This window comes from Channa argus, chromosome 6, assembly GCF_033026475.1.
Source record: "Channa argus isolate prfri chromosome 6, Channa argus male v1.0, whole genome shotgun sequence".
NCBI lineage: Eukaryota > Metazoa > Chordata > Actinopteri > Anabantiformes > Channidae > Channa > Channa argus.
The window spans coordinates 4,625,773-4,651,253 of NC_090202.1; the positions used below are offsets into that span (position 1 = coordinate 4,625,773).

Sequence of the window (25,481 nt, forward strand, 5' to 3'; positions counted from 1 at the left end):
TGGCTAGCTTGCATCTCTGCTCTGCTTCACTGCTCTCAACACTTTCTTAGTTCCCATCGTGCTTTATTTTTTACAGAGTCAGTCATCCGGACTCAACTGAAAATCTAGTGGCATGATGGCATAACTCAGATACCTGTATTGGCTCTGCTTTGCTACTGCCTTTCTCTTTGTGGTTGTGTTTTCTGCATTTGCAGGTTTTTGTGTGTTGCACACAATACAAATTATGATAGGATTCAACAATATATGGCAAGCCTTACAGTTAATTGAATTGGTTTTCAGTACGAGACAGCAATGGGTTGTGAAAACCCAGGCAACATCCAGCCAGGCTCTGAGGATGCTGAAATTTTACAGACCAGCTGGGAGAATCCATCTCCCATGCAGCAGGTAGCCTATCACACGGTCAACAGAAGATACAGCGAGTTCCTTAACCTGCAAACACGATTGGAAGAAAAAACAGAACTACGGAAGCTTGTCAAAGGTAGAACAGCGGAATTTTGTGTCAGTTAACACATATGTTGTGTATTTAAAACTTTGCATCCTCATACATTGAAATGGCAAAATAAGTGAAACAAAGAATGTATTTTTACTAACATAATATTTAATGGACATTCAACTATTACAAATGTTCCTCACTATCAGAAGTAACAAAATTAGGCTAGGAGTTTATAAAAAGACAAAAAAGCAAAACATTTCTAATGTTCTGTGTTTTACTGTTTTTGCCATTTTGGTGTATGGGGGTGCACACTATTTCACTCATCTTTATGTTGCAGTGTGTACTGTGTCCTAGTTAGCATCAGTCTAAATTAGAAACATTACTGAGTGAGCCTAAATACACACTTCAATCTGTTTTTTAACACTTGAACATTGCTTAGAAGATCCAGGATGATTTACATTTAGTATCTTCTTTTAATATAACTGTGTTTTAGGTGTGAAAGGTCCAAAGAAAGTCTTTCCAGACATGCCGTTTGGAAACATGGACAGTGATAAGATAGAGGCCCGGAAAGGATTGCTGGAGACTTTTTTGAAGGTTTGTGGATTAATATGTTTTTACATTATTTGTTATTTTACTTTTTAACATTTTAAATAGTGTTGATCTTTAAGGATGTATGCTAACACTCTGTCCACTTTTTTTTTAGCAACTCTGTGCCATTCCTGAAATAGCTAATAGTGAAGAGATGCAGGAGTTTCTGGCTCTCAACACAGATGCCAGAATTGCCTTTGTCAAGAAACCTTTCATTGTGTCACGCATAGACAAGGTTTGTTTTCTGAATTTGTCATTAGCCACAGTTAAATAATATATTACTTCATGATTAGCACTGTGATTACTAATTACAAAGATATTCTAGTTAATATAGTCTAAATAGAATTAACATAACCTGCTGGTGGTAATGTTGCTGGACAAGGGACAGCACAGGAAAAAATGTATTGTGAAAATTATTGACACTTTCTGGATCTTATTTTTATATGGCTGTTTCTTTGCATGGGTGAGTTTTAACTTAAAATTGTTGATGCAGAGACAAACTGCGTGGTTTTCAGAGGTATTCCTTAAGCCTATGCAGCAATTTGTACTACTTCATCTGTTTTGAATGCAGTGCTGCATGATGACCCAAAAATCACAGCCATTCAGTATAAGTTTATGGCCTCTTCCCTTGCCTATTTTTGTTTAAATGATAATATGTACAGTGGATGGTGAAATTCTTTAATTCTTACTTTATACCCAATCATGACACTGACTTGTTGCCAATTAACCTCATTAGTAACCAGATATTTCACCAGGTGTTTTTTTAAACATTACACAACTTGTCCATTGTTGGGCGAAGCATTGTATGTCTAAGCCCCTGTTGGATTCATAGTTGATTTGAAATGCAGTAAACATGTATATTTGTTTATGTAGATAGTGGTGAATGCCATCGTTGACACCCTGAAAACAGCATTTCCTCGTTCAGAACTACAGAGCCCCACAGAGGACAATGACCCAGAAACTGATGGATGGAAGATGAATGTCGACAAGAAGAGCAAGTATGATTGCTCATGATTTGTTTGTCAGCCTGGTCAGCTTTGTTTTTTTAATCTGGTAACAGCAAGAACAGTTTTATTCTGGCTTGTAGGGGAGCAGTAATTGAGCAACTTAAGTTAAAATTTACTAAGAACTCCAGTGGGTAAGCTTTAACAGAAGCCATTGCAAAAGACAATAGTATGAAAATTGTAACAATCACAGCTTTAAATGAATATTTTTCTTTCCAGCACTCTGGGAATTGCGTTACTACAGAAAATAAGTGCAGTCTTAGGAAAGAAATGTGATTGTAAGTTATATAAGGACTAATCCTTCTGACTATACTCATAGGTGAGGGAGCAGCGTGATGGGTGCATGATGGATGTTTTAATTCTATGTATTATGTTGGTGAAGATTATCGGTCATCCAGGTTTGGTTATCCGAAGATTGAATCATGTCAACTGTACTTCTTTCTTCTTGGTTAGAAACGTTTTGCTACTTATCCAAACAGCTTCTTCAATTTTTATTGCAAGTATAGGTAGCGAGTCCAGTTGACATAATTCAATGTTCGGAATGCCAAGTAAAGTTATTGTTGGATTGTTTGTATAAGTCTATAGATTTCTTTATGCACTTGTAGGTCTCGTCTGAAGTTCTCCAGTAAAAACGTTACGTTTATGAATGGCTCAGACATAAGACCTCCGGTTTTGTTCAGTTTGGAGCAAAATAGCACAGTAAGTAACCTACATTTGCCCTAGCAATATTTATCATTGGTTCTAATCCACATTAATCACTAATGTAAGCGGATTTTATCCATACGTGCACAAAAAAAATATTTTTTTTGTTTGCTGCTCATCAAGTCTTAGTCACAGAGCTGACTTCATTACTTTATTCTCTTTTAATCTTCTCCTATTCTCAAAGATGTTTAATGGGATGTCTTTGGAAGATTTGCAAGCTTTTATCACTGAACAAGAAAAACTGGCAACGAGAGCTGAGACAGACTTTGTGGACAGTCCAGCAATCGGAGAATCTAGAGGTTGTCTGGATGACAGTTTGAGCGGAAGTCAAAGTCAAGAACTTGGTAAGTGTGGGGCAAGTGGAAACAGTAATACTTTACCCCTATTCACTTGGATTGATGTCAAGTTCAGGAAGTGCAATCACTTTCATAGTCTGTGGTGGGTAGAGGCTACTGCACATGCTCAACAACATACTATTTGCTTTTTTAAATTGTATGAACTTATAGCTGGATAGCTGTCTGGAGCACCAAATTATTCCTCCATGCTAGTAGCTCTCTGTTTTTCTTTTTTCATCTGAATACTCAAGCTCCTACAAGTTTTGTTTTATTTTGGTCAAATCGCCTTATCCCATGACTTCAGGATCACCACAGTGCATCATTTGTCTGCATGTTGATTCCGCACGTTTTACCCTCCCCAATTTCTACCGAGCTTGGGACCAGCAACATAGTTGTATGAATCCATAACCTCAGTCCAACAAATTCAAGTACAGTCAAATAATTGTATTGATGTTGGTAAATAAGTTTGAAACTCAGTAGGCTATTAATATGTATACACTTATTTCATTAACACTTATATATGTTCTTGTGCTATGTAGTGGACAGTATATTTATTTTTACTGTGTATACTGTATATTTGAGGATAAATTCCATTCAATATGATCTTATGTTCAAGTTATAGCGGCAGTTTGAGAACATTAATAAGCCTGCCACTGAAATCTTTGCACATCTACAGATTTTTTGTTCAGTCTGCTAATCATCCAGGCATGATGTGATGTGAGATAACATAACAATTCTTTCATGAATGGATATTTCTGTTACTTTCATCTACCAAGTGCAAGTTTATTGAAACCTGTATTTGGTTTATTTAAACCCCCTGGAAAGTCTTAAAAGGTGTTTAAATGCCATGTATTTATTGAAATTTCTTTTCTAAAATATGTTGTTAAAAGGGTTTGCTTGAGCCAATGCAAAGCACTGCCTGTGTCTGTGTTCCCATGATCACGCGCACAAACTAATTTTGAGCTAGGAAAAACCCTGCAAATGTGTGAACTCATCATGTCTGCTTGTCTGAGTCACTCTGTTTTCTGCTTTCATTTTCCCATGTCTCTGGTTAGCTCACTGTCTAACTTCCTATTTTGTAAGTTTCACTCCTCCACTTTCCATTCAGTATTTCTCCATAATTAAAGCAGGACCATCCGGTGTAAAGTAAGCTCTTCCATATTACAGTCACTGATTAATTTCATTGGAAAGTTTAAATGGTTGGCCAAAGAGACAAAACAATGATGGTATTATTGGGCTAAATAATTTTAATTTACACGTGTAAAAATTTATTGGGTGTTTGTAAAAAGTAGAAAGTCAATTGTGTCAATACAACCAAATTCCAAATAAGTTGGGACGATGTGTGAAACCTAAATAAAAACAGAATGCAATGATTTGCAAATCTCATCAACCCATATTTTATTCACAATAGAACAGAAACTAAACTAAGACATTAGGACATTTTATCATTTCATAGAAGATTTTAGCTCATTTTGAATTTAATGGCAGCAACATATCTCAAACAGAACAGGGTGACAATTGTGTAGCATTCCTTCTTCTTTTAACAACTCTCTGTAAATGGCTGGGAAGTGGGGAGACCAGTTGCTCGAGGATTGCTGTCCAATTCTTGTCTGATGCAGGTTCTAGCTGCTCAACAGTCATGGGCCTTTGTTGTCGGATCTTTTGTTTTATGGTGCACCAAATTGTCTTCTATTAGTGAAAGGTCTGGACTGCAAATAGGCCAGTTCAGCACCCGGACTCTTCTCCTGTGAAGCCAGGCTGTTGTGGTGGATGCAGTATGTGGTTTAGCATTGTCTTGCTGAAATATGCAAGGGCTTCCATGTAAGAGACGTTGTCTGGATGGGAGCATATGTTGCTCTAAAACCTCTATGTACTTTTCAGCATTGATGCTGCCTTTCCAGATGTGCAAGCGGCCCACGCCATAGGTACTAATGCACTCCCATACCATCAGAAATACAGGCTTTTGAACCATCAAAAGCTGATTACAACCTGAATGGTCCCTCTTTAGTCCGCAGGACACAGTATCCATGGTTTCCAAAACTTATTTTGGAATATAAATTTTTGATTAATCTGAGTTTTCCATTTTAAGACCATTTTAAATTGGCTTTGGCCCAGAGAACAGTGTAGCATTTCTGGATCCTTTTCACAAATGGCTTCTACTTTGCATGTGACAGCTTTAACTAACATTTGTGGATTGCACAGTGAACCGTGTTCACAGATAGTGATTTCAGGAAGTGTTACTGAGCCCATGCAATGAAGTCCAGTCGAGAATTATGCCTGTAATGTTCCCTTTAAACCAAGTTATATTACTGAGCGTTTGCTAATTACCACAATTAGTTGTCAAATGCTCCTCCATTTGTTTTTGTTTTGCGGAATTTACTTTTCCAGACTTTTGTTGCGCCTGTTCAAACTTCTTTGAGATGTGTTGCTGCCATCAAATTCAAAACCAGCTAATATTTTCAACATCTGATATGTTATTTATGTTATATTGTGAATAAAATATGGGTTGATAAGATTTGCAAATTATTTCATTCTGTTTTTATTTAGGTTTTACACATTATCCCAAGTTCTTTGAAATTGGGGTTGTACATTGAGGTTTAAATGTTCTATAATTCCTCATAGGAAGACACAGTTTGGGAGAATGGGCAAACAGGAGTAAACATGAAAAGTGAAACTGAAAGTCAAAACATGTTTCGTAAAATATAAGTATAATAAGAAAGTTTCAAATAAAATGAATTCAGACTCCAGATAGGTGGTTTCTAGAGTAAAATAATATGCTGCTGTAAACTCTGTGATATTTCAATTCCAAATAAAGAGAAAATCCATCATTTACATTCACAATAAATCTAAATATAATTTTAACGAGAACTCTTACATAAAGTCAATCATTTCAGTAACAAACACTCTTCCTTTGTAGACTTGGTAGTGTTGTTATTGGAGAACAACTTATGATCTGTTCCAGTCAAATTTGTGAAAAGGATTAAGCTGTAAACATCTGAGATATAAAGACAACACAGAAGTGATTAATTATTGATCTTTAGAGGGTTTTTTGTGGCCAGTTGATTTCTGATGCCATCATGGTATTTTGTGTTTTGTCACTCTTAAATATATACGTAACCAATATAACATTCTAAATGAAGTGATTAAAGAAGAAGCATTTGGGTGGAAAAAAACATAAAACATGCAGCTGTTCAGTAGTAAAACATGAAAAACTATAGAGTTGCAGAAAAAAAATAAACAGACGCATTCTGTGGAACCACCAGCATCTGACCACATGAGGGCAATGTTGATAAATGGTGTAAAGTACTTATGTGACTGCTGACCAACATGTTCATCAGATGCAGACAGAAAAAATCTATAATTAGAAAACATAATGTTTGGCTGTTTTTTTTTTTTTTTTACATTTAAATGTCTTTCTGTCAGAGCTGCCCTTACTGCAATGTGCTTTTAATAGATTTTCATTGCATGTCTCTTGTAGTATGTCATAGAAAGTTGTGTTTTTAATGTGTGTGTGTCCTGCATGTTGTAGACACAGCATCTGAGACAGGGCTGGATGAGGTGGTTCTGAACATCCTGTGTCTGCTCATGAAGGAACAGTGGAGCTGGCTGTGCACTGAAAATATTCAGAAGACCATCAAGCTGCTGTTTGGGACTCTCATTAACAGGTGACATGTAGTTGTTGGATGCAACAAAATTAAATGTTTGGCAAAATCATGATCAATTATTATACATAACAGTGAATCTTCAACTGTAGACTAGAGGTTTAGACATCTTGAAGAGGCCATATTTTGCTTTTCTGTATTTTCAGCTGTAGCTTTACTGTTGTCACGGTGGGTATCTATATTAAGGCTTGAATGCCAACCCTTGAAAAGTATTTCAGTAGAGCCCTAGAATAAAAACGTCAGCTTGAAATTATGCATAATATAGCCTCTGCAACAAAGTTGCTCCAGTGATGGTGATTGCCAGGAATCCCTTTATCTCATCAGCTGTCACACTTTATAACACATTTACATGAATTACACCACTGGGGGTCAAGTGCAAACATACGCTAGTCGACATAAAACATAACTGAACATGAAACTCTGCATACATTTCATATGTGCATGACAGTAAGCAATGTGTAATCCAAAATCATTGTGTACACAGTGCCAAGCAAGTGTGGAAACAATTAATATAATCATTTACTAAAACAAGTAATCAAAATATTCTAAATGCTAGCATGTTAGCTAGTGGTACTATACAACTGCAATAAGGTAATATTTAGCTGACAGACCTTTAGCTTGTACTAATGAAAGTAATAATGAAATTAATTAAGCAATGAAAACTGAGCTCATCATAGCTTTTTGATTTGCACACTAGTGTTAAATGGTCGTACATCAGCTCCATAGTTTTGTTGTACTGTAATAGGTCTGTTTGTTATCTGAGTTGGAATGGCAGCCAAAGTTACCAGAAGTACTTGTGTTAAAATTAAATTATTGAAATTGTGCATATTTTCTCACCCTTTTCCAGCTGGTCAGTCATTGCATGAAATGGGTGGGATACAGTGTTTCTGTTACTGTTACAGTTAATTTAATTTCAAAATCAGAATATTATGATGGAAGAGCGGAATTAGAGACTGTCTGACATTTCAGTGTAATGACACCTTCACAATGTATGGAAGGGAATTCATTTTGATCTCTTCATTATCTTTCTGTTCTACAGGCCAGGCATGAAACAGCTTCACCACAACAGACCTATACAAATAGATGTAGGCAGTACAGATTTAAAGTTGTATCATGATATTTTAAAATATTTGTGCAGCAACAATAAAAATGATGATATCATAGTACAACTAAACAGTAACTTTCTGTCCACAAGTCACAAGACACTTACTCCACATAATAAAACATCAAGTGGCATGAAATTAGACCATGAATGAGTGATATTTGTGGTCTATATATATTAGCACTCATTGCAAACACTTCATCAAATAGAGTAGTGATATTGTAGTCATGTCATTGCATAGAGGAACTATGACGATATATTGTGGACAAGATGATATGGCACATCTCTACATACAATGGCCAATGCTACAAATTTATCTTAATACTGAAATACTTATTTGTCCTGTAATACAACTCAGTCTAACACAAAAATGGGAAATCCACTATTCTTTATGTGAATTTATTTTGTATGGTTAAGATTATGGAAACGAGTCTTTTCTTAAGTTCTGCACGTTTGACAGGTTTCATTTATACATGGGGGAAGTATACTTTACACAGCTGACATATTCACATTTGGAGTTTCTCTATACAACTACAGTCCTCTACTGTCTTCCCCAAGAAGTAACCAATTGCAAGTAAATTCACCTTTGCTTGGCTGCAGGTCATCTCTAGCAGAGACTTTAGTACCTTGCTCAGTTGTGTTTGAAACTGAATTTTTAACAGGAGGAGCTGCTCATTTTCATTCAACTTCCACCTGGCTCATGCTGTCACAATGATGCAAATTATTTCTTATCTCTATTTACTGATTGCACATGATGGTCTTTCTAAAGAGATCACACAAGCTTTTCTGCATGAGACACATGATGGAAACTTCTAGACTCTAGACATAGCCAGGTCACTTTTGGAAATTCCACAGAGATACTGTTTATGAGGTGGAAAGGGGACTAACATACAGTCAAGACAGATATTTTAGAGTTCTATCAACCAACTATGAGAAACATACCCAGAGGCTTTGGCAACTGGAATAGTATGAAGCTGTTTTACCATTACCTTGGAAAATATACAAGTTCATGTGCATACATGCATGCCTGCACTCTTTGGCCATCAAGAGAATGCCTGACATCCACCCTCAAAGCATTTGTCACAGATAGGTATAGCTCCTACTGCCAGTAAACTGAACACACCAACAGTGTTCTCACGTTGTTGTGTTTGTGCTGTTAATGCTGTGACCTAATGTTCCCTTGAGTGTCAGTACCAGAATATTGTTGATCTATTTTAAGATGTTCCACTAGACAACTATGAAAGGTCTGCTGCTTTTGTTTGGCCTTGTCTAAATTAGGGAGCACTCTGTCAACAATGCAGTGACAGCTCTCAGTGTAGCAGATATCTCCTCTAACCACATAGTTTCTCTTTGCAGAGGACGCAATATGTTTCAGCTGTGAACTGCTGTTAATCAAAACACAGTTTTTCTTTTACAAAAGTGGTCATATGCAATAGTACAGTTGATGCATATACTAAAAAAATCACTACTAAAAGTAGAAGGGATTGAAAATGCATGATTAATTTTTAATTGTTAGTGTAGTATGTCTGGGCTGCAGCATTTGGTCTAGCTAGGGGTGTGCTATATTGTAAAGAAATTGGTGTTGTGTTGATGATGATTAGAGATATTTTGAATCTTTTAAAAACTTGTAAAAGTCATATATTATACTAGCTTACTCATTAAATAATTTACATTATATATAGATAATATTACTTGTTGCTTACCAATGAAATTGCACATATTTAGAGAGGCACTAGAGCATATTTTTTGGTACTGTTTAAATAATTACATACAACCCCAATTCCAAAGAAGTTGTAAAACGGGCAATGTGTACAATGCAAATAAAAACAGAATGCAATGATTTGCAAATCTGATCAACCCATATTTTTTTCAGAATACAACACAAACAACATATCAGATGTTGAAAATGAGACATTTACCATATCATGAAAAATATTAGCTCATTTTGAATTTGATGGCAGCAACACATCTCATAAAAGCTGGAAGAGGGCAACAAATGGCTGGAAAAGTACAGTAATTGCTGCAAATCAAAAACAAATGGAGGAGCATTTGACAACTAATTAGGTTAATTGGCAACAGGTCATTAACATGACTGGGTATAAAAGGAGCATTTGAGAGAGGCAGATCCTTTCAAATGTAAAGATGGGCAGAGGTTCACCACTCTCTGACAAACTGCATCTAAAAATTGTGGAAATTCTTATTGGAAACCATGAACGCCGTGTCCTGTGGACTTAAAAAGGAGAGGGACCATCCAAGTCGCTCTGTTACAATTTTTTTGAAATGTGGTGCTGCAATCGAATTCAAAATGAGCTAATATTTTCCATTAAATAGTAAAGTGTTTCAATGTTTCAACATCTGATACTTTGTTTGTGTTTTATTGTGAATAAAATGTTCCCTGACATCTATCCTGATGATGTGTCTGTGTGTAGCTCTCATGTAAAACCCATCCAACTTGCACATGCACATATGCACATGCTTCAGATCGCTAAGGTTGCAAAGGTTAAGGTTATGTACATGTATTTTATGTATAGTTTTTTCTTGTGAGTTGTTGTTAATTAACAGATCCACAATTTTTTTTAAATCTCACATAGAGCTGACATGATATGTGTGGACATTTTGTTTTTAATAAGATCTGACATATGTTTAGTGGGAGGCAAATGGAAGGCTTGTAAAACAAAGCTTTTTTTTTTAATTTACGAAATAAGCTTTTCTTTTAAATTACCATAATATTTCTCTATCTGGACGTCCTTAAATCATAAATGACTACCCTTGTGTTCAGTTGAGCTTCCACCCTAAATTTGCAAAGAGGTAGATCTCCACAGTCTCAAGCAGTTTGCTGAGAGGAACAAAAACAATGGGGAATCAGGAAAACAGCTTTCAGAAGACCTATAACTGAAAATGGTAAACCTTCATAAAGCTGGAGAGGGATATAAAAACATTTCAAAGCATTTAGAGATACCAGTACCAACTGTGAAGAAATGGAAGAAATAGAAAACTTGTGGTCATACTGTACAATATTTTTATACATAGCAAGAGAAATAAGAGATAGTTGCAGTGTGTTGAGGGTTTGAATGCTGAAAGCTGTTAATAAGTCTGGTGGTTTGTACAATAGCAGAAGATTTTAAAGCAAAGCATCCTACTATCAGTCAAAAAGCTAAAAATGAAGAGGCAATGTGTCCATCAACAAGACCTTCAACCAAAGCTCGTAGCAAAGCCAATACAGGAATGGTTTAAAAAGAATAATGTGGATGTTTTACCATGGACTTCCCAGTCTCCAGACTCAAATTGAAAATCTGAATAGGTTTGAATATCTGAATATGGCAGTCAATGAAGCAATCTCACCTTTATGTCAGACACGAATTTGGTAGTCTGAAGTGTGTGTTAAAGATAAAACCAGAATCCAACAGGCCAAATCTGGGCCTCTGTAATGTGGGACAGCTCTGGCTGGAAAAGATTGCTCTCTGCTCCTATAAATGGGATCCAAGGCGAGGCTCTGGTTTGGGAGATGTCTGATTTTTATGGACTGGAAAGAGGGAAAGTTTAAGATGAATATAGCCTCTTTTTCTTAGACAGCAGTCTAAATGGAAAATCCAGCTGGAGCCAGATTGTTGAAATGGTTAGGTGTACTGTAGGTATACAGTGTGCAGCCACTTTATGTTAACATCTAAAGCCTGAATACTGTTCTCAAGTCAACTCACATTTATTACTGCATGTTTAAAATGTATATCATTGTAGATAAGTTCAGATGCAGCAGCATGGTGGGCTATAAGGATGTCTTTTCTCAGAATGACCAAAACCAAAAATAATTTTACAATGGACCTGATGATGGAAAATAAAGATTGACATAGTGAGGTGTAACATAATGCCTTGGTTTGCATTAAAGCTTTTTTGTATTGTATAGTTGATACATTGTTTATGCTTGGAGCCGGGGCCCCTCCAAATACAGATGTTTTGCCTTGTCCAACTACCTCAGACTGAACGCTATAGAAAATATCAGCTGTACATCACTCCTGTAATTTCTGTACTATACAATTACACACTGCCTATTGATTTCCCACTTGCCAACTGTTATCACACAAACTATATCACACTAAAACACTAAAATGGCCCCAGAAACACATTCAGACATCTAAATAAAATAATAATAATAATAGTTTGTGGACCAACATTTCAGACCCTTGTAATACCCCTGGAGAGAGTGTTACAGACCTGAAGCTCTAGCTTAAGTTAATTTTTCAATAATTACCCATAATCTAGTTGTATTTTCCAAGTTCTTATAGACTCTTCTTAATGTCGAGGTAAATTAAAAGGCTGGTTGGCGGTGAATTCCAATATTTACACAAGTTTAAGATTAATATTTCCAAACTGTGTTTTAGAAATGTTGCCATATACTTATTGGTTATCAACAGTTTATTTCTCTTATGTGTAAGAATGTAATAGATGAGAGGTACAAGCTTGGAATACAGACCTGCAGTATCTGTTTCCATTGTCACGTAATCATAGTTAATATTAGCATTACCACCGCGGCCTGTATGTAACTGGTTTGTTAGCTAGGTGTAGATAAGTGTAGTGCTACGGGTAGGCTATAACATACATTTGAATTGTTAACCACAGGAGTGGTGTTAGATAACCATTAGCCTCTATGATAACCATTTTTTCATCATTATCCAAACTTCCTTTGGATGAAGTCATCACGACAGGAAAATTTTGTATTCCAAAATCATTCAGGTGTCATTACTTCTGCCAAAATGGCAGTGTTGCCAATTCTAGGATTGTGTGACATCATCTCATGAACTCTTTGTACAATGTACAATAAATGTATTGAAATAGTACCTTTTCAGCTCCATGTTCACTTCACTCAACTAAAACAGATACTAGCTTTGAAAGCAATTCCAAGCCAAAGTGGCCATACAAGCAGAATCATGGGTGTAGCCTTAGAGGCACTGTGTTCATTTAATTCAGTTCTTGTTAGTGTCTTGTTGGAAATATGCAAAACATATGCTTTGTTGTGCCTGGTAATAAGGTACAAATTTAGAAAATAATTACATGTTCGCTAATAAAGTTGACTAGTTTAAAGACTTTTTCTACCGGTGAAATACCCCTTTATCAGCACAAATTCTCTTAATAGTGGAATATTGGCAGGACAGATTAGCAGTTGTTTATATGTGGAAAACTCACTGTCTTTTCTCTTGGTTGTTGTCCTTCACACAGCCTGTATTCCTGCCATATCTTGTCAATGAGAGTTTTTTCCCAAGGGAAACGATTTTTTTGTCATCCATCACAGTTGTTTTCCTTGATCCTCTAGGCCTGTCAGTGTTTCTAACATCGCCATTATTTTCTATTAGAAGAAATATACTTTTGAATATTGCCAGTATGAGTGAATAGCTACGTGCCTGACTTGACAAATTTTAGTCTAGTTCTGACTTAAATATCTGCTCTTCCTAGAATTTATTTTTGTGGACATAGTGTTTCTTTTGGCACATCTGCCTCACTTTACAAGTGTCAGAGTTCTTTTTTTTAAATAATTTATTAAAATAACAGAAGACATAATGATTCTTGATGACAGTGACATGTGGAAAACAGGGACATTAGTGTAATTCTTGACAGATTAGAGAGAAGTTAATATCTACTGTCGTCAGGAATTCATTCTGAGTGTTTCTGGAGCTACTTGGGTGGGCCATACATGACCAATTTGGTATTCACGGTAATAATTGGAAATCATATTAGATGTTTGTTGCATAATGAAGTCAGCTGTCTTTGATTCTTGTACGGTGGAAGATGTGTAACGTCCCTGGACATGCTGTTCCAGAGATGAAATAAATTCTGACACACTCCTCAAAGTAGTTTCTGGCTGTGAGAGTGGTAACTCTCATCCTGAGTTCCAGTTAGAAGTTAACCTTATGTCATGTCTTTGGCACGTTTGTTTAGGACTTTGTTCCATTAATACATTTGCAGGCATTTCTGAACTCTAAATATTGTATTATGTTACAGGCTGATAGTAATCAGAAGAAGTGCATTCCTATTCCTACAGACCTATGTAATCATCTCAAGGGACATCATAGATCAAATACCTAAGTCATGTCTTGTGAAGGCTATACAACACCATTATACCCCAACCCCATCATCAGTTAAAGCTTGCCTGCCTTTGTCCTTTTATCCTTTATTAGTGTTGGAGAATTGTAGCGACATTGAAATCTTCCATTAGCCGAACATGAAAGATAATATGGCTCATTATTATTCACACTCCTGACTAAGTTAATGAGTGATAAACACTGTCTTAAATAGGAACAGGAGTCGGATGATGCTCTCTAATGACCCTGGGGTCTGAGATGTGGCTCCAAAGTCATGGTTAATCTTCTGTCTCCTGAGACATACTTGGGCAATGACATTTTCCCTGCTGAAAACTGGGTGTGGGCTTATTTTAGCTCAAATATGACCTGGTTATACAAGTCAGTATTTACCATAAATGGTAACAAAAATAAAACCAAGTGGGGTGCATTAAATACGGTTGGGTGCAAAGGTTTATTTCAAAATGGCAAAAAGAATAATTTTTTATCAACTTAATATTTAATGCACAGTGCACTGATTGTACAAACTTTCTTAAACATAATTTAAAGTTTAAACAAATTTTGCACTTACATATATTTTTTTATTTTATTATAGCATTTTATGCATTCATTCACCATTTTGCTATATTTAATTTTTTTAAATATAAAAAGAACTTATATTTTTATATATTTTTTAAATTCTGTTATTAGTTTCCTCCCAAGTTTTCTGTTGTTATTGATTATGACAGGTTATTATTGAAGTAGAGCCCAATAGTTCAGTTCAGGTACCCTCGAGCTTGTGGGTGTAACTGGCAAAATATTGCTACCTACAATTAGCTCCTTGCAGTTCAAATGCTCAAATTGCTCAAATTGCTCAAGTTGTAAACAATGTAGCTAAGCTAATGAAGCTAATTACTCTACAACTCTACTGAGTAGAATGCAGACAACCACACTGGACCAATGACTGGTCAGTGACAATTAGAATTTCTGGAGGTAGACGAGCCCTCAAATCCTGTGTGATTGGAAATTCTCACATGTTCAAAACAAATCGAGTGTTAAAAAAGTCTCAAGATAGCATATATAAGTGCAGACCATTTACCATTTACTTGTATGTTTTTTTTTCGTTTTTGTTTGAGATTTACCTGCTGCTCTTCAATTATGTCATCAGGTTGTGACCTCTGTTTCGGCAGTGTTGTTTTTGTTTTTGGCATTACCAGATGTTTACCTCCCTGTCCTCAACCTGATAGTTGCATTAAGGGAGTTGATGCAGTAATCACTAGCAGAGAGAACTGCTGGCAAGCTCCCTGTGCTCTGTAATGCGAGCGTTGTGATGTTCACCCCAGCCTTGGCTCATCTATAAACATCACTTCTTGTGTACAACACTGGTAAATCAGCCTCTTGGTCTAATAATCCCGCATCTATCTTTTCTTCAGGATCCATACCATATAAAACACAATGAGGAGTAAAACCTCTATAAGGAGTTTGCAGGCAGACAGGCTAAACAAGTTTCACCAACAAATATTTTCCTGATGGATCTAGACTTGGCACTTAGAAAAATGTTAATACAGATAAACAACAAGTTTTGTGTAATTTAGGCCCCGTTCTTCTTTCGAGCAAAACATTAATTGGTCATTTAAAAAATAGCTTTTTGATTTAGTGCTGATAGAAAACGAATATGTTGGTTTTCCTGGTAGCATTTAGACTTCACACTCCAAGACTTGGAATTACTTTGCATTTGTCAGCTCAAATTGGCTGAAAGGTGCAGGGTCTAAATCTTTGTTTAGGAAAAGTCATCTCTTTTGTGGTCGCCATAAGACTGCAATGATGATGACAGCAAAGACTTACGTTGGATAAATTGTGTTGTATCATAGGCACAGAGCTTGATGTTTGTGTGTGTCTGCGCGTGCATGCTTGTGTGTGTCTGTGTGTGTGTATGATGTTTGCATGACTGACCTGTTTCAGTGTTTTTCTGTATGTTTATTAATATGACATAAATAGAACACAGATGATTAATACAAATCTGGGCAACATGTAATTAAATTTTGTCTCAAAGCCATAACTAAAGTTTTTCTTGACCAGGCATTGAAAACAAGGGACCACAGCATATAAAACTAGTTCCAGCACATACATGTACATGCACAGAGAAGCAGAATGGACTTGGCTATAAGATGACACTGTGGCCTGAGTGGAAGAGGTTATGTGAGCCCTGAACAAATAGACAAGTAGAATATGAATAAAATATTTCCTTCACGGCATAATCTGCGCTTTATTTCCATCATTTCCATTAATCCATCCTTGTCAGCAGTTTGTATTCGTCATTTTTTATGGCTCAGTTATTCACCATGCATTTTCTGTTATTACAACAGATATTATGTAAACATCATCACACAACTATATCGTTAATATCCCAAAATGGAAGTGTTGCTTATGTAGCTGGATGGTGCATAAATTATATGATATGGAACAAGAACATTTTACCTAGTTAGCTAAATTATGCTAACAGGCCAGGCATAACAATCAAGTTATGTTAAACTTAATGCGAAACATTAGGTGATCGCTTTCTTCTTAATGTAACACTATAACCACTTCACATTTCTGCCTGTAAAAAATACTTTTTAGCAGCTGGATATCAGCAGATACTATCCATCACACCTGCCAATCGGTGCCCACATTGTTTTATTCAATGTTCAAATCCTAGAGCACATTATCCGGAATTACCAGCTGAGTACTTAGACAGCCCAAGTAACAGAACCCCAAAGAAAAAAGATATTAAAGATTAAAAATTCTATCAGTTCAAGATATGCCTGCTGTCATTTACCATCACAGCTTCTAGTCGCAAGAGATGACATGGTGTGTTCATATTAAGCAGCTCTGTGGTGTCCTTTTGCTTTTAGTCAAGAATTCTTTGTTCATGGCCTTGGACAAAGTTGATCTCCACATGACTCCTGTTTGCCCTCATTACCCTGCCTATATTATGGCTGGTTATTCTTTCTCATTGGTCACAGACTGCAGATGAATGATTTCATCTTTGGGGGATGTAAGCTGTTTTCATCATGTCCATGTTCTCCTGCTGTTGCACTCTCTGATGTAAGACTTTTTACTGACAATATTACCCTTTAATGGGAACCAGGGAAAACAAAATGCACATCTGTCACGGTTCACTGCTCACCTGAGGACTGAAGTCAGTTAAGGACAGTTCTAGAACACTGACAGAAAAGAGTAATTGCCTATTGATTGATTTTATTTATGAAATTTACCTCCATAAATTGATATTTATTGTATCAGTTAACAGAAAAATATATACAAGCCTTGGCTATAACTAACTACTTTATAAAGTGGACTTTTTACAGACTTTTTAAATGTTATCATATTTTACATTTTATATTGAGAGGCTGTGTAAAATGTAAATAAAATGCAATGGCTTGCAAATAATTTGAAACTTATTTTATTTTAAATCATAGAGTCAACATATCAAATATTAAATCTGTGAACAATTACACTTATTTTAGGTTTGAAAGAAAATATTTTCCCATTTTTACTTGGAATAGTATTTCAACTACTAAACAGCTTAGGGCCTCCTAAATCATAATTACTTGCCCCACAAAGTGCCAAATGATGACCTGTTGCCTCACCTGTATGACACTGAGTAGGATTGACTGATTAGCAGCATTTTATTTGCTGATATTGAACTTGCTTATTTTGGGTCTAGTTTGAGTAGTACATATAAATACATGCCATTAAACTTCCCGTTGACTTTTTCACATTAAAATATCTCTCTGCTTTTAGCTATAAAATGCCTCCAGATGACATCACTTATAGGAAATTTTACTTAAGATTATGCCATCTTGTTGCTCATACTACGGAATTTGTTATCATGGTCAACCTTCATTTCCTAGAGCACAGATGACATTATCTTAACTCCTATTAATGAAAAACTATGCGTGATGTCATCTGGAAGAGTTTTTCAACAAAAAGCATAAATCTACATTTACAACTAAACTTAAGCTTTAGAAGGCAAGTTAAAAATTGGTGAAGTTGTCCTTTAATAAATAAACACCTTTCAAACTTTTATTTTGTGTTTGCTCAGGTTGCCTTTGTGTTATGTCACAGTTTAGTATGAGATATACACAGAGCAAGAAGAAAGGTGAGGGTCAGCTGTTTTTTTACAGCACTTGTAGGACTAAATTATCATAAATTATGAGAAGCCTTTATAGTAAAATAATACAAGTGTTTTATATTTTCTGCTGTGCAGCATGACTATCTTTTCTCATCTGTAGTAGGGAGAGATTAGATGTGAAAAATACAGTTCTATTATTGAAAGGTTTGCCACTTTAAAGCCAAAGATGTACTGTACAGCTCTGGAAAACTTGAAAGAACACATCAGAAATTAGTGGATGTGAATCGAAATAAGTTGTATAAAATGTTTGGAAAAGTATATTTTTTCCATAAACTAAATATTTTTACATCACATTTGATGTAGCTGCAACCCTATTTTAGAACACTGAGTGAAATTTGTTGTTCAGCTTTAGGGCCAACAAGGCTTTAAGTGTTCACCCTGGGCCTGAGGCTTTTATGAGCAGGAGAATACTGTACCCATGAGCCTTTCTTTAGCTTAAACATGTGGATTCAATTTATGATACCAGACTTGTCCATGTGAGTGGTGATGTACTTACTTAGACCACAGACATGTTGTTTTTGACTCACATCCTGTTTCAGTACTAAGAAAACATACCAAGATTGAGTGGCAGGGTGTCCAGTCATGCTAAAACCATATTATACTAACTGACAAATAGAAACCGAGTTTATCATTCAGGCTACAAGAATAACTTGATGGCGAATAGTTATTCAGTCTGTTGCAGGTTATGATGTATTGTTGTTTCCTTTTGGTCTTGTCCATAACCTCTTGAATTTACACAATCACAATTGCAATAGACTGTCAGCTTACAGTAATTTAAGGATATAAGAGGTATTATTATTAGAGGTTTAAGAGATTTTGTATTGGTGTATTGAATACAAATATGGAATTGCCTTCAGCTTTGCCTTCAATATTTTATTTTTCTAATAATTTATTGAGAATATTTCACTTTGCCTTAAATTTTGAGTTGGTTTCACAGTATTTTTGGTCCATTATCCACCTGCTCTGTGAAGAGCTGTCCATTAATTTTTGAAGCATTTGGCAACATTATCATTGTTTTCAGTTTTTTATTTTTTAAGCACAACCATGATCCCAATTAAACTGAGAATCATATGAAAACAAAGAAGAACAAAGTAGAACAAATTAGATATACAAAGTATATCTAATTAATAAAATGGTAAATGGCCTCACACACACAAACACACCTATGGCAGTGGCTGACATGCAAAGTGCTCACGTGACCCACAGGGAGCAATTTGGGGTTCAGTGTCTTGCCCAAGGACACTTCGACATGTAGCCGGGAACGGGGATAGAACCACTGACCCTGTGGTCCGTGGACGACTGCCTTACCAATCTCACTGAATTATGGTTGAAATAAAATTTTTGCAGCTGAGCCTTATGTACAAAACTTTCATAGTAAATAATAATCTTGGATGATACCAACAAATAAGTGGTCTACACTCAAAGCACTTTATACTGCTTTTTATTCACCCATTCACCAATAAGGACCGGGAGCAACTAAGCTGGGGTTCAGTGTCTTGGTTAAGGACACTTTTTCATGTGATCGGAAGAGCCAGGGATCGAACCAACAAATGGGGGGATGGGTGGACAACTGGTCTACCTTGCTCTGTTTTGTTCTATATTTTATTTTAAAATGATTGCCGTTAAAAAAGAACTAATACCTAAAGCCCAGTTTATGACATTGCTTGGTTTTTATGAGCAATAGTCAAAAATCAATAGGTTTATTTTAAATATTAGAATCTTTGACATTTTCAATTTGAAAACTGATCTTGACTAAAACATATGGACCAAACAGTGGGCAGGCCTCTTGAATAAATTATCTTTTCAGTGTCTCCCACACCTGCTATGCATTTGCGGCTGCACAGCTTAAAAAATCTGAAATACCATCACTAGTAAGGATTTAGTAGCTATTGCGCTGTTTGGAAATACTAGTGAATAAAAGTATTTTAATAGTGGAAACCAATACTGGTGGTTACAACAACTTCCATAGCTTCCCTTGCTGCAGTTCTGCAGAGCGATATCCACCCAGAATAAGCTTATGAAAAAACTTCATTAGGGCAAGCGAATGAAGCAGAACGTCAGGTCCAGACAGTAGTAGTTCTTTTTAACACAGCTCTGAGGTTTTGAACAATGTTGCATACCAGAATCTGCATCGTCTTTTACATTCTAGAATTACTTTTACAGGATCCGAATTATTGCTAGGCTTTAAAAGGTTGGAAACACTGTGACTTTAATAACTATTATGATTTAGACCACTAACACGTAGCTATTATCAGCTACAAACTTTACTTACAAAGTGACTGACACATTGATGTTGTTTTTAAGCTTTTACTTTGGCCTTTAAATAACCACCTAAACCAGTCTGGATGGCAACTCGCTCTGTTTTCCCCCTCATATGGTAAATCTTATGTGAAAAGGGTCAAGTCAGGAACAAATGATCAGACTTTCCCACCTACACAGAGTCTATTCAAAATACTTGTCACAAGACCTTTAATCTTGTACTTGTCTGATGACTATTCATTCAGGTAATCCGTTCAGTTATCCACTGAATAATCCATTCATTGGACAAAACCTATTTTTTCCATAAAGTCAGTTTTAAACATGTCCTGTATGGGACATGTAAATTGTAAGGAGAAACAGCCTCAGATTGCCTTAAGTGTAAGACCTTGACAGACCGGCTTTCCCTGCTGAAACTTTCAAAATCTGTGTGGCAGTGCAAATAGCCTTGGATTCCATTCCAAGTTTGGTCAGGTCAGGCATGATGAAAAGGTTACAATTGACTGATCTTACTGATCAGAATCGTGGGACCTCAAACTCAGATCCCCAGTTGCAGTGAAGTTTCTTTGAAACTTTCAAGACATGTTGCTTTCTGGATTAAGATGTTAAAAATTTTATAAAAGGGGTTTCTAAAACCCACAAGTGTTGATCAATCAAAAACCACAACATCTTAAGGTTGTGTGCAACTCCATTGTCCAGACCTTCCATGTATGAAATTTGCTGAAGAAACAAATTTGAAAGCTTTTGGACAGAAATGTAAATGGCAGAGAGTCACATGTGAGCGGTTTCCTATTTGTGATCTATGTGAAAAGATCCCTAGTATTTGGAAAATAAAGAATTGTGTTTGTAGCTTGTGTGGTTGTCCGTTTTTTCCCTTGTGAATAGTGGGTAAATCTTTGGCAAGGTTTGTCAAGATAAGAGTCTCCCAGGCTGTACAATGAATGTTGGTACTAATTTGAAATAATTGATTAATGTCTGTAAATTTCAGGTGGCTTGATGTCAGTGTAGCCAACCTGATGTGCACCAGTTACTGGGTGGTTTACCTGCAGGTCATTCAGGAGGCTGTATGGCCAGGTGGAGCTCTGCGAACTGCCCCTGAACCAGAACGCAGTAAGGAGCAGAAGGACAACACCAGGCAACAAGCCTTACATTGTCTGATGAGAGTCCTACCAGGTACATATAGTTACAGATGCACATTAATGTCACTCTTTCTACACTTCAGCATGTATAATATGATTGGACCATTTAACCTTAACATAAATATGAATAAATGCTATCTAATTCTCCTGGTGTTTGCGATTTCAGATTTAGTCTCAGATATGTTGGGGTCAGATAAGTATAAACATAGTTGGCAGACTGCATTGGACTCTCTTCAAGACCCCTACATTAACAGGTGAGTAGGCAGTACGTCATACCATACTGTACTATTATACTTTGTTGCTATTAATAGTAAAGGCAACACATGCAGTTTCCTTGGGTGAAAGAATGAAACAATAGTTTGAAACATTGAGTACTGCTCAGGACAGGCATGATGAAAAAGTCATAGTGCAGAGACACACTTGAAAAGTGGGGCTGAAGATGTAGCCCCCAAAACATTATGGTCTGTGTCATTCCCGAAAAGAAATCTGAAATGAAAAACACGAGTCATGCCAAATTTATTAATATAAGCTTGTTCAATCAGTAATCATTTAGCCATGTTAGCAGTATGGCTTTAGTGATTGCAGTGGAAAGGTCAGTGAGTCAGTCCAGCTATTGGATTGATCATCGTTAGATTTTTTTGAACAGAAATGTTTGGTTCACAGAGGAAGAATCCTTAAGACTTTCATCATCTTCTGAGTTTTCCTTTAGCCTCATTGGATACTAATTAATTTAGAATGTAGATAGCCATTACTGACCTGATCTATGAAACCTCAAAGAATTAAAACCATTTATTCATGCTATTTATTATTCTTTGTTCTTGATTCATGATACATTTCAGATCAAGTTTCCATAGTTTCCATAGTCATTCCGCCAGTGAGTATGTGGTCTGATTTTATGCTTGCAGAGCTGGACTGCATGTTCTTTTCCTTATCACACATTGTCAGCAAACACTACACAGTTTAGAGCACAACAGTATAAGCAAATGGGAATAATTTGGAAATGCCCCCTCTAAAAACAATAATGACACCACATCATTGACTTACCTCACATGTTATGTCTAATGTTAAAAGTACATGATGATCTTTAATCTGCCTGCACGCTCCATATATACGCCGTGTATACTCAGACCGCAACCACATGGTCTGCTGTTTAGAGGCGCTGCTTTGTGGTAATAAGCAAGTGGATGTAATCAAGTGGTCACAGAATGAAAATGCTTACTTGCACATACTAAAATACACATAAGCACAGATGCCCACCTGGAATTACACAGATTTTCCCCAAATAATAATTAAACAACAGCTGAAGAGGTGTGTAAAAGATATAGAAAAAGCCATGGTACGGCTGTGATGTGGTACTGACTGATTCTAACCAAGCTTGAGGTAACTTTTCACTTTTCCCAGGTTTAGTTTTATTAGAAACTGGATTTACTATTACATTTCATCAAGATCCTTCAGAAATTGATTCAAATTCCATACAAATTATGTCAATAAAGACTGGTTGTGTTTTCTTAGGCACCTAGTCTACTGTATATTTGACCTTCTGTTGGAGTTCATGGTTCCTGAAATATCCAAGGCAGACTTCCAGAGATGCCTGCTGCAGACCCTCAATAAAAACCCAGAAAAGTTACTGGCATAAGGAGACAACTCATAAAAGCCCCTGCAACTGCACCCAACTGCTCATTTACCGCTGACGAATTGCTGAGAAGCAATGTGACAGCAAAGCTGTTCCCGTTCAGCTAATGTTCTGCAATGTATAGTGTAGAAAAGTGTAAGTAAAAGACTGTGGTAAGACTGATTCTCTCTGTCTGTTACACTTTCTAATCCTGAGCTCAGTTCTTGCTAAATGTACCTGTTAATGTACTAAGACACTTAAACATCTTGTTCTTTACACATAGGCACACATTTAATCACACTCTACAATTGAGTCAGCTTTGATAACATGAGAGTACCTGGTTTGTGTTTGACTTCAAAAAAATATGTTTAGCACAGAAATCCAAATTTGGTAAAGCCTCTGATTCTCCACATCTAGCCTCTTCCTGCTTACTAAGTCCCCCAGTTTGGACTAAAGTCATTTATCTGTTTCGTGAATGTCTAAATTTGATTCACAACAAGGCTCCACAAAGGCAGGAATAGGAAGGATATCTGCATGGTTTTAGGCCATGAAGAGGAAGTCATGAAGCTGAGTAACTGCTATCTGTCTTCCAGTTACTGTAGAAGCCATCTAAGGAGAGCACACTTACCCAATTTGTTGAATCTTTTGCACAAATTTAGTATCTTATTGCTTTTACGGTGGCAACACAACTATCTGATTTTTTTTTCCCAGTTGAATAAAAACAATCAACAGAAAAAAGTTTTATTTTACTCAAAAACACGTATATCCATGTATTTTTCAACACATATGATTATTTGTAATTAGTATAAAATGTGATACTTAAGAAAAATCGCAGTCAGATTTTGACACTACTATTGTTACAGTGTTTTGCACGTACACTCCCTGCTCATTGGTCTCATTCCTGTCTTAAATGTATTATTAAATTGTGATTCTGTCTATTTAATAGCCTATTTATTAGCTTAAATTATTTATTTGGTCTATAAAATGAAGGAAAGAGGATGCAGTGCAGTGAAAATAATGTTTTCAGACTTTTGCTTTTACTGAGAGGTGGCAGCAAATTAGGCCAACTGTACATTATGCTGTTGGCAGTTGTGGATTTAGGCTGTCTGAAGGCCAGGGGCAAAACATGCCAAGGCCACCTGGTACTTTAAATGGTCCCTTTTACACATATTGTGATGGAGCAAAAAAGATAAAAGATTACGTTATACAGGAGTTTATGTCGAACGGCAGTGTTTTTCAGTCCCGATCTTGAAGGCACATGTCCAGCATGTTTTCCATCTCTCCCTTCTCTAGCACATCTGCCTCAAATTAGTGTACTATTATGTATATATTTAATAAATAATTATATTAATAATAGAATTGGAGAAAAATATAAACGTACATTTATAACTATGTATACTTATATATTATATACAGTATATGGTGTGACCAGTTTAAACAAATAGCCTGTGGGGTGTGCCACAGCAACAGCAAAATCACAAATTGCTAGTGATTTTAAACATGACATACTAGAATGACTTCGACATAAAGGACATAGTCAAGGGCATGATTATTATTGTAGTTCAGTTACGCTGCCGTTGTAGCCATTGACTATACATAAGCACCGAGAACATAATATATATTGAGAACATAAGCACCAAGTCCCAGCTCTCTGTAATAATACATACTGCATGCATGTTTTATTGTGTCAGATTGTGCTAAAGCAGCCCTAATGTTGGAGATGATTAGATTTGCTTGTGTATTCTTCTGAAGGATTTCAATGCACTGTATGTTATACTGAAACTGTGTAATGAATCAGCACACAATCACTTGCTTATCTACTATTGTATATTGCTGCCACGGCGATAATACAATTGCTCATTATAACAATATTTCTTGTTTTAACAAGATCCTTTACATGTTGTGACATATTTCTATGTCTATATCTGTCATGTTAACATTATGTTTTTATTTTGATCACATTTTAATTTCATTACAAATATGATGATTTTGTGAACACATAGCTTTAATAATGTCATCATAACTTGGTTTTGTCCATACAACACTCACCTAAATGCCCTTTTTTTTAAAACAAGTTTTTATATAGTTTTTTCCATCTAAACTACTGAAGTCCTCCCTAGCCCACTGTCATTACAACTATACAGTTTAGCCATAACGTTAAAACCAGTGAGAGGTGAAGTGAATAATGTTGATTTACTTGTTGTTACTTGTTGCTTTATGGTTGGGTCTGAAAACTAAACTTACATTTTGTTGATCAGTAGTAAATGATAAGTTTTACATTTTACAGCAGTGCTGTGAGAACATGACAACATAGACTGTTAAGTAATATATGACATACTAAAGATCCACGGTTCCACTTGTACAAGATCTTCACCCTTCTGTCATAAATAATATTAAACAAAGTTAAACCAACAATGACTTATT

General features: G+C 36.1%; 1 protein-coding gene across 5 annotated transcripts in view; it reads left to right on the forward strand.

Moving 5' to 3' along the window:
* The window catches only part of snx19b (sorting nexin 19b), a 29,034-nt gene extending 4,106 nt beyond the window's left edge, over nucleotides 1-24,928 (forward strand). For 2 of the 5 annotated variants that reach the window (XM_067507438.1, XM_067507441.1), the window contains 10 exons: nucleotides 280-478; nucleotides 927-1,027; nucleotides 1,137-1,256; nucleotides 1,895-2,019; nucleotides 2,631-2,724; nucleotides 2,912-3,071; nucleotides 6,592-6,727; nucleotides 21,295-21,479; nucleotides 21,612-21,699; nucleotides 22,958-24,928. In XM_067507438.1, the coding sequence (XP_067363539.1) occupies nucleotides 280-478; nucleotides 927-1,027; nucleotides 1,137-1,256; nucleotides 1,895-2,019; nucleotides 2,631-2,724; nucleotides 2,912-3,071; nucleotides 6,592-6,727; nucleotides 21,295-21,479; nucleotides 21,612-21,699; nucleotides 22,958-23,081 (1,332 nt within the window). In that variant the 3' untranslated portion in view covers nucleotides 23,082-24,928. Of the gene's footprint in view, nucleotides 1-279; nucleotides 479-926; nucleotides 1,028-1,136; nucleotides 1,257-1,894; nucleotides 2,020-2,630; nucleotides 2,725-2,911; nucleotides 3,072-6,591; nucleotides 6,728-7,763; nucleotides 14,517-21,294; nucleotides 21,480-21,611; nucleotides 21,700-22,284; nucleotides 22,826-22,957 lie in introns of those variants that run through there. The other 3 variants (XR_010914648.1, XM_067507439.1, XM_067507440.1) reach the window with 3 other exon arrangements.
* Nucleotides 24,929-25,481: the final 553 nt, after the last annotated feature.